Genomic DNA, 13526 nt, shown 5'->3' with positions numbered 1-13526 from the left:
ACTTGGCAAGCTGGCAGGGCCTGGGGCTGTCTTTCATGCGCGGAGCCCACGATTCTCGTGTACACCCATTTTCTACTTAGAAAGGCACGCAGGTATTGTGTGAATTTTAAAAAATGAAATTGTGGTGCCTACAGATGTCATTTTAGCTTGGAGGTCCCTGGGGATGGAGCTGACCACCGCCTTTGGTTTCTGCCACGCTGCAATCCCTGAGCTCTCTACCAGAACATTCCCTTCCCACGGGCGTGCCAACCCGCCCTTTTCCCTTCTGTAGCAGCAACCACAGACTTCCTTGACTCCAGTGATTGCCCCATTTTTTACTTTTTTTTTCTACAGCAAAACTTCCTGATGGCTTTGTCCTAGCCGGTGTCCACTCCTGCCATTCTCTCCCTAGCCCCACCCCGGGCCACTGCCATGCTCAACTCTCAGGCCATCTTCTCAATCTCTGTGGCTTGACCTGAAGCTGACGGCTCCACCTCTCCAAAGCATTTCTTTCTTGGGTTCGCTTCCAGGGCCCCATTCCTGCTCACTCTCTTTGACTGGAATGGCCCAATGTTGGAATGTTCCTTGTCTCCATTCTGGAACGTTCCCTCTTCACCTACACTTTCTAGGAGAGCTTGCCAGTGGTGCCACATTCCCATCTCTCACCTTTCACTCTCCCCTGGGCTCCAATTTGCATTTCTGGCAGTCCACTCCCCGCCTCCCCTGCATGTTTTAGTAGGCCTTTCCAACTTAACATGCCCCAAACTAAGCTGCTGATTTCTACCCCTAAAACTGCTTCTCCCCCACTCTACTTTATTTTGGCCAATGGTACCACTGTTCATCCAGGTGCTCAGCCAAAACTATATGAGCCATCTTTGTCACTTTGACCCCTTCCTTTTAAAAAAATTCGCTTTCAAATGACTATCCTGTCGCATTTGCGATAAATACTCAATTGTAATATCTGCAAGTCATGACATGTAATAATGAAATGCTTGCCACCCACCACTCAGTTGGAGGGGAGCCTTCTCTGTGTCCTGCATGCCCCAGTGTCTTCCCTGCACCACGTCGACTCCTCTTTCCTTCACACGCACATCAGAGCTGAACAAGGGCTGTTAGCTCTGTCTTCAGATCACGTCGCTGTTTCTCTGCTCCCTTAACCAGACCCACCACCACATCTCTGTGGGTCATCGCTCTTGAGCCTTTTCACCCCAGATTTGCTCTCCCACTCTATAGCAGAGTAACCCCTTTAGTACTGTCATTTCCCCCAACCCTGTGCAAAACCCTGCAGGACCTGCACACCCCTTGCTGCTCCTCAAACAAGCCAGACTCCTCCCATCCCGGCCTCTGCTCCCGCCTCCTCCTTCTGGCCGCCCTCTGCTTCCTGCCAGCTGGGGACCCTCCAGGGCATCTCGTCCCTACCTTGGCCTCTCCACCCTGCTCTGTCTGGCCACTCTGCTTTCTTTCTCCATGCGAACGCTCAACAACTGAAACTAAATACACATTTATAGCCTCCCTTCTCTTTATTATGTCCCCCAAGTAGAACGAAAGCTCCGTGTAGTGTATGTTCAACAGCAGACACAGTGCTGAACAGGCTCTGAAAGATAGGTTGACTGAGTGTGTGCAAGTGATTAAATGATGACCAATTTGCTAAATGAATGAAGGTACAAATAAATAATAAAAGGGGTCCTGAGAGCAGGGAAGAAACAAGGAAATAGGAACTTTCCTTTGCGCCCCGGTAAGAGGTAATGAGCTTTGCTTTTATTGCCCGGTGACGCGGAGCTTGAAGTCACGGCTCCCGGCTGCTGTCAAGGTGGTTCTTGCTCCTCGGCACCCACAGCAGCGCAACCTGTTGCTTCATTTTTCAAATCTGGGCTAAAAGACCATGAAAACGCTCCCCTGTTGTCCGCGAGGTCGTTCCAAAGACCAGATGAATCTCAGAACTAATAATTCTCAAAATTAATTAAACCCTCCTTCCCAACTATGAGAGAACTGAGTCGGCTGCCGTGGCAGCGCCGCGCCCGGGAATCTGGGTCGGCGGCTCCCGGCTGGGTCGGGGCCAGTGTGGGTGAACGTCTTTGTCTTCTTCTTCAGGGCTGCCCCCCAGGGCTATGAGCGACTGAGATGGAGACGTCCGCCTCGGCCCCTGCCACAGAGAAGAAGGACGCCAAGAGCGGGATCCTGGAGGGCCCGGCTTTCCCCGACCCGGGCAGAAAGGCCTCGGCCCTCGCGGTGGCCACGGCGGCGGCGGCCGCGGCTGTCGCTGCCCAAGGAGGTACTTTCTGTTTTGCACACTTGGCGGGCAGTGGGGGTGTTTTTCATTAGCCCGTTAGGTTTTCATTAGAGCGGTGGCCGATGTCATCAGGCAGGCATGCTGCGTTTATGGAGGGCGAAGGGGAGGGCGCCTCTGCCCCTGGGGGTCTCTGGCACCGTGACGGCCGCCTGCAGTCTTCTAGGAGGTCTGGCCACCGCACGTCTGGGGGCCTGTGGTGGGGGCCTGCGAAGAGGGAGAGGGACCCAGGGAGGGAGGTGCAGGGGTTGCTGGGCGGCCCCGGGGTGCGCTCGGTTGGCACAGTCGCGGTGTGCCAGGACGCCGTCTTACGCCTTTCTCCCGCCAAGGACTATTCTGGAAAGTAATTGTCTTCTGATCCCTCTTGGCTGTAATTAGAGGGTCAGGTACAGAATTTAGTATCCTTAGGTGAATTTCTGGCCAACTTAATTATAACAGAAGGACTACACGAGCCACAGCCTCTCATTTTGCTGCCTCAAAGAGAAATATACTCCGGTTTCCACGGGGCCGTGCCAGCATCCCGTTGGGAAAGTTTGGCGGGAAGGCGAGACCTCCCCTGGTGTCTGCGCAGTCCATCTGGAGGCCACATAACTATTTCTGTCTCTGAGCGCTGGAGAGGCTGAGATTTCTTTTCTTTCCCTTTTGATTCAAGTGCATTTAGTCATGCCCTGTTGCTCACCGCTCAAGCACAGCTCAGAGAGCAGCGGGGAGGATCCGCCTTCGCGGGGTGGGTGCGAATGTGGGCAGCGCCGCTCACACTTTGATGCTCACACACATCGCAGGGGGCTTGTTAACGTGCAGATCCAGTCTGGCATTTCTAACCAGCGCTCCGCCGAGGCCGGTACTGCTGGGTCACCAGCCACTCCGGGTGCAGCTGGGGAGCCCTTGTCCAGGGAATCCGAAAGATGCTTCAATGTGGGAGAGAACCAAAGGTTTCTGGAGAGAACCAAAGGCTTCTAGGTGCTGGTTACTATATTTATTTTCATTGTCCCTGTTCCCCACCCTGTCCCGGTCTCCCCGCCCCCATGAATCTCAGCTGGAATCACTATCAGGAGGGGTTGGTGAAGTTAGGGGGGGAAAATTCGTGCTTCTACCAGGAGCTGGATTCCCACAGATTTGGCCTTCTGACCCGGGGTGATATCCCTCCCCCCTCTGGAGAGGTCTCTCTTTGGAGACAAGATGGTTAGGAGCAGCCATGGGGATGCAAGAAGAACACTTACTTGGTGTGGGAGGAGCCAGTGCCAGGGTGGAGCCCCATGTAGGGAGGTGTCAGATAGCCAGGAGATGAGAGGGGCCATGAGTGGGCTGCGAACTGCCACACGGCAGGATTTACTACGGTGTCACTGTAGCAGAGAACTGATGTAGGCGGTAATTAGACAGCAATTAGGATGTAACCAGGGAGGAAGCCCTCCTAGTGTCAGAGCCGGTTGTCACCGTTGATGCTGTTGTAACAACAGATGCCCGAGGGATTCCCAACCTGGGGGGCAGTGGGCCTGCAGTGTGGAGTCCCACTTCAATCTCCCTCACCTTAGGATGCCATCCCTGCCTACTCATACAGACTAGGGGCCCCCTCGTTGCTCCACCCCAGGGGAACTTGGTGCATGATATTCCAGCAGGGGGTAGACTTAACCTGTCACCCCACTCTCCCCTGGACAGGCAGTTGATTGTCTTTGGAGGAGGCCCAAGTCAGGCACAGCTGTGCTGGACACTCCCCTCAGCTGTCCTGCTCCCTGCCCCCTTCTTTGTGAGGCTCGTTGAGGATGGGTCCTCCCAGAGCCAGGGAGACCAGCTTTCCCTGCAAGGAGCAAAGCAGGGGACATTTGGTGCCAGCCGCCCAGTGCTGGTGGCCCATAACTACGCAACTTTGGATAGGGTGAGGGAGGCCCAGTGGGACAGTTCAGAGGTCTGTGTTTTAGTTCCAGCAACATCCTTGGTCCTGTGTGGCAAGACATTCCCTTCTCTGGGCCTGTGTCTGATCCGTGTCTGAGGGTGTTTGACAGATGTTGTGCAGTCTTTATGATCTGGTGACATGGGATCCTTCTTACATCTTACTAGTGGTGACAGAAGTGTGATGAGTGAAGCTTCTCATTTAGTCAGCAAACTCGAGTTGCAGAAGGCTCCAAAGAGTCTCTGCTGTGGACTTTCTGGCTGCAAGGGTGTACACTGTTGACAGGTGAAATGAATATGTGGGAGGAGATGCCAGGCAACAGAAAGCAGTCTGTGTGGGTCACCAATATGAAAGACCCTCTCAGGGCTGGGGAAATTCAGCTGTGTGTCTCTGTGCTCAGGGCTGGGCCTAGCTTGAGGTGGTACCTCCCAGAGGGTCTGCTGTGAACCTGAGTGATGTAAGGAGAAAGGGTAGCATCTGAGAGGAACTTGACCGAGAAGGGATCGCTAGGTAGACTTATCACCTTTGCCCAGCCCCTGAGGAGAGGGGAGCTTAAACTGCAGGGATAAGGCAGGGTGTGGCAGGAGTGAAGGGGGCCATGGGCCTGCACAAAGACCTGGGCGGCGGGGGCGGGGGGGGATGTGGTGCATGCTCGCTGGAGCCAAGTGCAGGGGACTGAGAACTGCTTGAGGGGTCCCTTTGCAGGGTGGGGTGTGACTGAGCTGTTGTCCCTGGGTCTGCAGGTGACCTCTAATGCACAGTTGATCCCTTCCAAGCATGTGATAATGTCCCCACAGTGTGCACCTCCATCTGCAGCTCCCCCAGGGGCCCCACTTACACACACTTAGTGTTTCTTGGCTTCTTGCCCTGTCTGACGATGTCAGGGGCACTCTGGTGATGGTGGGCAGTGTTGACAAAAGGGCCAAATCCTACCAACTAGCAGGACTGTGACCACCCACATCTGGATGGCAGGGTATCCAGAGGTTTGGGGTACCCTGTATTCCAGGCCAGTTTTCTCCCCTCATCGAATCCCCCCAGCACATTGCACTCAATTCCACCGTTGGAGCTTGATGATTTTGGTTCTAAGAATGAACATACAGTTAGGCAGAAAGATTTCATTCCCACATGATATATAACAGTGAGAAAGTGGAAGCAGCGAACCGTTCAATGATAAGGGATTGATTCATCAAACTGGAACATCAATAGATGAATGGAACATTATGTAGCTATTGGAAATGTTAAGGCTTTATAAGTCTTAATGAGATGAACTTACGTTCTAATATGAAGTGAAAAAAAGCAGATACAGATCTGTCTCACCTGTTGCAACTTTGTACTATATAGAGGTACTGAGAAAGGTGATTGTCCAGATGTTGGGACAGAGGGAAGGTACGCTGCATACAGGAAACTCATCTTTTGGGTTCCTTGGCCTATTCGAACCCTCTATGAGGATGGCATTGCCTTTGAGAGACCAAGGGTGTGCTGGAGCCAACCCATGCCGACGTGTAAAAGCTGGTTCACATCTTCTTCCAACTCTGCCATCTGTGCCCTTATGTTGTTGCAGAAATTGGCCGTGGTGAGGGTATTTACATCACAAAAATTGAGAAATGCTACAAATCAGGACTGTCCTCCTCCCTCCCCCTGCCAGAGCCTATTGTTAAATATCTACCAGCAATCAGGCTACTTGACAGCTAACCGATCTGAAGCCCCAGTAGGACCGGGAACGAGAGTGAGTTAATGGGGCGCAAGACAAGTGGGAGTCCCCAGTGGCAAAGCTTGGAAATCCCAGGCAGGACTCCTGGGCATTGGGCTGGGGTGGCAGGCGTGTCTCATTCCTGAGCAATAGGAGCTGCTCCATGTGTAGATGAGGTTGAGATGGGGTGGGGAGGGGCTTGTCCAAGGCCACCAGCAGCTCAACAGAAAGCAGGGCCCAGGGCTAGGGGCTCCTGTCTCTCTAGTGGTGTCTTTTAGATATTTGCATTAGGATTGTGGCTTAAGAGTGTTTGTGGGTTACTGAGGCATTAAGTCCCAGCTCCATAGATACTCTGCATAAGTACTTAGCTTGGCCACCAGCCTTGGAAAAGTCTCCTCCTCTGGCACCGTGCTTCACTCTGCTCATCTGGCCAGTGGACAGACAGCACCTCTCTCCTCCAGACAGCGAGTTGTCTGAGCCTGGAACCAGGATTTACTTGCAGAGGGACCTAACAGAGATCTCTGTTGCTTGAACTCCCTTGGGCATCCATGGGGCTGGTCCTGTGTGGGGCTGGGTTTGGTGTTTCCACACCAGCTTGCTACCTCTTGGAGTCAAAACATGCATCAGAAAAACCTTTGCACAGCCGAAGGGGCCACAGCAAAGAGAAGCGCTGGGGTTAGACTAAGGAAAGATTCCTTGGATCACTTGCGGGGAGCTGCTCCTGAGACCAGACGCTGAAGCTGCGCGCCCGGTGGGCCTTTTCCCAGCTTCTTTAACCGTTGTGCTAACACTTTGGAGGCCATAAATCTTTCAAAGCACATTTTGGCCCAGAGTTTTTTTTTCCCTTTAATTTTTAAAATGGCGTAATTCTAAAGGTAATTCGATTCAGATGTTTCTCGTTCTTTATACTGAAACTGCCCAAATGCTGTCGTATTTTCCTCCTCAACAGTGGGTTTTCTTTCCAAAAATATTTCTGACTCTCTCTGTGTGCCTTCGCTGAGGCCACAGGACCTGCTGCTCCAAGCCTCTCAGCTGGGACAGAAAAGCTGGAGCTGTTAGACTTGGAGCTGGGTGTCGGTGATGAGCTTTGCTGGTCCCTGAAGTCTGGCAGCCAGACGTGCTCTGGAAATCTGGTGTCGTGCCTACTGGACAACACCCAGCTCTTAACGCTGGGCACCCATGCTGCTGACCAGGGTCCTCCAGGATGTTCCCTCTCCAACAGCCCCAGCATTCCCAGGAATTGTTAGAAATGCTCATTCTTGGGCCTCACTCCAGATTTGAAGCAGAGCATCTGGGACTGGGACTCAGCAAGCTGGGGATGCTTTTGATGCCCTCTTATATGTGGACCCTCTGTGGTCTAGCTATGTGAAGTGAGTGAGTCTTTCCATAGGTAAATGGGAATCACACACAGAGCTTGCTGCAGAAATGACAGGAGATGTGCAGAATGCCCACACCTGCCTGGCACTTCATGCCTCTCTTCTCATAATGCAGGGCACTAGTAAGGAGAAGTCTGAACTCTGAGCCAGGCCACCTGGTTAAGGCCCAATTCTGCTGATCCTGGGTAGATTTGTGCCTCGGTTTCCTCATCTGCATTATGGACATTCTAGCGGTATCTGCTTCACAGTGTTGTGAGAATTACTTGAGCTCTTGCACATTCCGTGCCAGGCACAGAGTTAGCTCTGTTTGAGGTCCTACTTAAGTATTTGCTTTGTGAACTATTTCCAGTTTTCCTTTCTAGCTTTGAAGTCTCTACCTGATTTAACAAGATTCCCCTTCATTGGTAACCCTTGCCAGCTAATCTGCTGAGGCTAGACAGGTGGCAGGAACCCCAGATTTCTGTTATCTTCTTCCTATTTGAGAATTGTGGCAGGGATGGGCTGAAAATCAGACCTGGGTGCCTGTCCTGCTTTGCAACCATATAAGCAGGCCTAGGGGAGTCCCTGGCTGCATTAACTCAGTCTTCTGCCCCGGCAGAAGCAGGGGACCAGACCAGAGGATAAGACGCTCGTCGAACCTTAGCCCCTCATGAGACAACTGTGTTAAATGCAGACTTCAGGTTGCCCCAGATCTGCCCAGACAGAATCTCCCCAGCAGGACCCGGGCATGGGTGTGGGCACATCTCAGGGGATTCCTAGGTCACTGGATGCACCTGGTCCAAGGCAAGCGTCAATCTCTTGGAGGTGGTGAGCCCACCAGGGCAAGGGCTTAGTACCGGGGTGGGGGGGTCGTGGCTGTGCACTGAGCAGGGTTGAGCACTGCACAACTTGCTCCAGGAACCTCCTGCACAACCTCATCTTGCAATAGCTGCCCCTTCATCTTGTTCACCAGCCCTGGGTGCTTCCTAAAGTTTCCTCAAGGCACAGTTTTGCTTAGTGGCGAGACGTCTTCATCTGTCTTGGAAAGCTGTAGAAATGGCAGAATATGTAAATGACTCCACTGAGATGCCCAGAGCAGGAAACCCCCCGAGACCTCTGGACCTACTGTAGCTGAGATTTGGTCAGACACCCTGTCACTGATAAATGCCTCTGATGTCTTTGCCCTCTCTCTCTTCTGTGCCCCCACTCCCTAGGACGCCCATGTGGTAGGGCTTTGTTGGTTTACTGCTGGGCTCCCAACAAAGCAGACTCCCAATAAATGATTGTTGAGTGAGCGTTGTGTGACGCTGCTCTGCCAGGTGTGTGCCCTGTGGATCAGCCAGCTGCTTCTGTTGGCCCTGAGGTTCCCTGGGAAGAGAGCCAGCCTGCTCCTTGGCCCCAAGTTCTCCTCCCAACGCCCTTGGGCAGCTGAGAACGTGCTGAGTGGGCAGCCTCTCCTACTTACCTGAGCTGCTTGGCCACGGCCACATACCTTTGCCTTGGGCCGGAGGACGCACTTGGGTGTAACTTAAGTGGGCAATTATTCTTATTTAAGTGGTTTTCAGGATTGCTGTTGATGTTGAGCCTAAGCTTGTTAGAATGGTCCACGTGGAATTGCTAGTTCCTGTCAGACATTTTCTGGAGAGCAGAGTTTGATCTTCCCTCAAACTGAGTCTTCTTCCAACCTTGAACATCCAACAAGTGGGGTACAGGATGACTACCTCAGTGTTTTAGGGAGGGGTTCTGAATGTCCTTTGAAGATGCCTTGGCGTAGACCCTCAGATGCCTAGCAGCTTAGGGGCAGGGTGCCTGGGGTGGGAAGGGAAGGTTGGAGGTGCCTTCTTATCACAATGGAGCTCAGTGGGAAGGACCGGAGCTGGGTGGCTGGGTACCTGAGCTCTCCCCAGCTCGCCTCTTATTGGCTGTGTGTTTTGGGGCAAGTTGGTTCACTTCTCTGAAGTCTGTAAAAGGAGCTAGTGGTGATAACCACCCTGGCTATGGTGAGGTGAAACGGGACAGTGTTTGTAGCGTGGCCAGCAGAGTGCCTGCGTAGAGGTGGAGTAAATACTAGCAACGTACAGCTGAACTTCCCTCCTGGGTGGCAGGGTCTCATACTCCACTGCGAAGTTTCAGGAACGCACCTCGTAACAGCTGCCCTCCAAAATCAGACCCGACACTTCACTTGCCCCAACACAGCAGCACCCTCACCCCCCACTAGCATTCAAGACCCAGCCCAGGGTCCGTGTTCTGTGAACTTTCTGATACTCCCCTAACACTCCCCCTGGACCTGCAGTACTGTGCTTTCTGACTGGCATGTGAGGGCTGGGAGCTCGGCCCAAGGTCCTGTTTGCTCCCGGGACCTTGCATGGCCTGCAAGCTTCAAAGTCACTCTCAACTATAAAGCTGAAAGCAGCTTTAGAGATCACCTAGTTGAAATCCGCTCATTTTACAGATGTGTAAACTGAGGTCCGGAGCCGTTAAACACAATCATCGTTGTCATGCCTTTGGGCCTAGAACCTGTTCCATGGGAGCGGGCCCTGGGGCGGGATACAACTACCTCCAGCCCTGTCCCTCTCCGGGCCCAAACCCCAGCTTCCCAAATTGACGGTGTTTATGTTAGAAACATTTTTCTGACGTTTGGTTCTGTCAAAACTAATTTTAGCATTTCTAAAGCTTGGTGGAAATACAGCCTCATTACTTTGATGTCAGTGCATAGTTTACTATTAGTATATTCTGGGGTTTATCATTTTAGTCATGTTTAACACGGCTGCGCCAGGCATGCACTATTAAATCCGGCTTATTTTACATTCCTGTCCGGAATTATTTATTTGTAACAATTTCCTCTCTATCAAAAGACACAGCTAATGCTGTGTTTTAATGTGTTATTTACACACAAAATAACCTATTTACAACTCAGTATGCGCCAGAGGGAGAATGGATGGGCCCCAGTTTCCTGCGTTCTGTTATATCAGAGTTTAACAATCTGGTTTGCTAATAGAACCATTTATCACTGGTGTGGGGGGGGGGGATAATTTATTTTATGTTTGTGGCCAGGTCTTACTGCCTCTGATCTTGGGAACAGTTTGAAGATAATGAAGTCAGGACTATGTTTGGGGTGGATGTGGGACACCTGGGGGAGGAGAGGGGGCATTGACTTTCCTGAGGTAGCCTGGGTGCCTCTGGACTCGACGAACTCATGTGTACATTCCATAGATGGTTCTGGAATGCTGATCAGAGATGTGATGGCAGAGACCCTACCTCTGTCCTCTAGGAGCTCCCAGTGGGAGGCGTCCGGGGACAGAGTATTGTGGGGAGATGTGGGAGACAACAACAGATCCTGCCAGCAGTTTCATGGGGAGGCAGTGTTGAAGCTGGACCTGTGGGGATACATAAGATCTCATCAGAGAGGAGGGTGGGGGACATGGTTGTGGGGAGGAGCTGCAGAATAGCCCTCGAGAGTACAGGGTCTTGGAGGATAGTGAGTGGTCCATGTGGTTTCAGGGTGGAGAGGCTGGTGGCCTCTGTAGCAGGTGGAGTGCCCCTGCCTCTCCCTGGCATCAGTGAGTGGGCCACAGAGGTTAGGCAGACCCCTGCCATGTCAGATTGAAAGCACAGCCTGCAGTGGGAGGGGGATCTTAGGCAGAGAGGCTGGAGATAAGAAGTGGAACCTGATTGTCAGGTGTGGCAGGGATAACATTGGCATCTGGGGACCCAGGAAGGAAAAGGCACCCCCCCATTGCTCTGGAGCAAGGTCTGGGCGTGACTGGGGCTCCAAGGTAGGTATGTGTGGCCACTGTATGCAGGCTGAGGCCCTGTGGCTCCATGGGAGTGTCTTCTCCCAGTGTGCAGCAGTAGGTAAGGAGGGAGATGTGCATCTGAATGAAGCTGCTGCCCTCTCAAGCCCTGAGCCAGCATCAGAGGAGGTGGGGTGCCCGGAAGGAAGGAATCCGAGAAGCAGGAGCTTCTCTGTCCCCAAAAGCCTGTGGTCTCATGGAAAAACCAAATACCTCCATTTGAGAGGCGTGGTGCCTGGGGTATCTTCAGGGAAGGAGTGGGGCCTAAATGGGCTCTGAAGACTGTAGAAGACCCTTTGGTAAGAGTGTCGCTGCAGCCATGCGCCCATGTCTGTCTTGTAGGGTCTCAGGGTGCAGCCACATGCTCCACTCATATGGTGGGTCAGAGGTTACCAAAACGGTGTATGCAAAGTGTGGCAGGGCCTAGGGCAAGCCACAGGGATAGCATAGAGAGAAAGCAGCCTGGGCGGCCACTGTGATTTGGGGCCGAGTTTAGGCTTGGGCAGATGAGGCTTGTCATTTCCCAGTTGGGGAGTCTTTGATGACCTGAACCCCAGGGTCTTCATCTTAAAAACACTCAAAATTCTTATCTTTTGAGGGCTAGGGTATCAATAACCAGTGTAAAGTGCTGAGAGAGTACTCGGCATATAGGGGACAGTTTATGCATAGTAGTTGCTGCTACTAGTGCTATTGTGATGTTGATGATGATGATTCTCTGCTGCAGAACTGTTTCCCGGTATGGCACATATGATCCCAATAAATATTTGAGAATGAATGAGTAGATAGCTGAGCCAAATTTTCAGAAGGTGTAGCAATTTGCCCATGATATATAAAGGGGATCGACATTCCCATCTAAGGAAAGCTTGGCAATGATCCTGAGGTCTGAGGATGATTGCTGGTAAATGAGGCTGGTTTGGTCAGTCCCTTCAAGAGGGGCTCCTTTCGCCCTCCAGCTCCCATATTAGCTGAAGTCTTGGGTCTGGAAAGCCCTGTGGTGCTGCATTCTCTGGGGTGTCTGTCTTCCAGCTGCTGCACAGCCACACTGGAGGCCCAACCTGGCCCGCCTGGGGTGTGCATGCATGTTTGGGCCGCCCTCCAGCTTCAACCCGCCTCCATTCCCTGCCCCCATCCCGGCAGGCAGCGAGGGGGTCTGTCTTGAGAAACCGCCCTTGGCTCTTTCCCTGTGACTGTGTCCCGACTGGCCCAGCTCCCAGCAGGCGTGGCCCACCGTCTGGTGTTTGTGGGGACTGGGAAGTCTGACACCAGGCGGCGAGGCCTCTGGTCCAAGGAGGGCCATGTCTGCATGTAATTTTCCATCCTATTTTGGTGAGCGACACTCAGGGCAGGGTTTGGGTTTGTTGTGGCCCTGGACAGTGCTCACCGGGTCCCAGCATTACACCTTTCTCAGGCCTGCCGTTCTGGAGATGAAGGAACACCTGTAGAAGCCACATTCGCTGCAAACAGGCAGGACTGCTTGGTACGACAGTGGTCAGGGCAGTGCCTGAAATTTACCCTCTGAGTCTCACCTTGCCTCTGGGTTTGTGCAGAAGGCCATGTTGTCCATCTGTCTTTGTGACCTTGTGGGAGTGAGGTCCCTCCCCCGGGCAGCTGTGGGCACTGGGGTGGCTGGGTTGGGGCAGCTAACCCAGGGAGAAGGAAGCTAGAAAGGGAAGTGTGAGCTCTCAGGCTACATGCAGGTGGGACTTGGTACCGCTGCTGCTCCCATACTGCGGGGTCCGCATCCTGCTACAGTCCCTAGGCTGTGTTGGTAACACGGACAGCAACAGGTACCTTCAGATAGAGGCAGGCGAATGTGGGTTCACATCCAGGTACGAGTTTGGCACCCCTGGCCCCTGTCGGCGGTGCTGAAGCTCACCCTGCCATCTGAGTGTGGGGTGAGGATCTGCCACTGCAGGCCAGGGACTGCTGTCATCCTCACTGGACAGTGGCATCACCTGTCCAAGAGGCCCCACAGCAACTGCTGGCTGTTTTCTTAGCAGCCAGAGCCCTGGGGAGCTTTCCAGCTGATTGCTCTCCCACGGCAGCACCCACATTGCAGGCCCCCAGGTTTGCCAGCTCTGGCTGATTATGGGAGGAAGGAAGAGAGACCCAGCTATTCCACTTCTAGGTCTGTACCTACAGGAATAAAAAACATGTGTTCATGTAAAAACTTGGTTAGCAGTATTTGTAGCAACATTATTCATAATAGCCAAGAAGTGGAAATGATCCAAATATCCATTAGCTAATGAATGGATCAAAAAAAAAAATGGTATATCATTTGGCTGTAAAAAAGAGCGCAGTGTGATCTATACTTGAACATGTAGGAATCTTGCCCACAGACACAGAAGACCACCTCTCTGATCCTGCCCCCGAGAACTGTCCCAAACAGGCAAGTCCGGAGAGACAGAAAGTTGATTAGCAGTTGCCGTGGGCTGTGATGGGGAGCAGTGGGGAGCGACTGCTAGTGGTCCCCGGGGTTTCTTTTGGGGAGATGAAGTGTTCTGTAATTAGGTAGTGGTGAAGGTTGCACAAC

General features: G+C 52.7%; 1 protein-coding gene across 1 annotated transcript in view; it reads left to right on the top strand.

Moving 5' to 3' along the window:
- Positions 1-2100: 2100 nt before the first annotated feature.
- The window catches only part of GLI2 (GLI family zinc finger 2), a gene marked incomplete at both ends in the record, with an annotated part of 174374 nt that continues 162948 nt past the window's right edge, over positions 2101-13526 (top strand). The window contains one exon of the mRNA XM_084245068.1: positions 2101-2251. Within this exon, the coding sequence (XP_084101194.1) occupies positions 2101-2251 (151 nt within the window). The remainder of the gene's footprint in view (positions 2252-13526) is intronic.

The sequence above is a fragment of the Talpa europaea genome (assembly GCF_964194135.1).
Source record: "Talpa europaea genome assembly, chromosome: 1".
NCBI classification, from domain to species: Eukaryota; Metazoa; Chordata; class Mammalia; order Eulipotyphla; family Talpidae; genus Talpa; species Talpa europaea.
The sequence above is the reverse complement of the archived record's forward strand: the minus strand, read 5'-3'. Positions and strand labels throughout refer to the sequence as shown.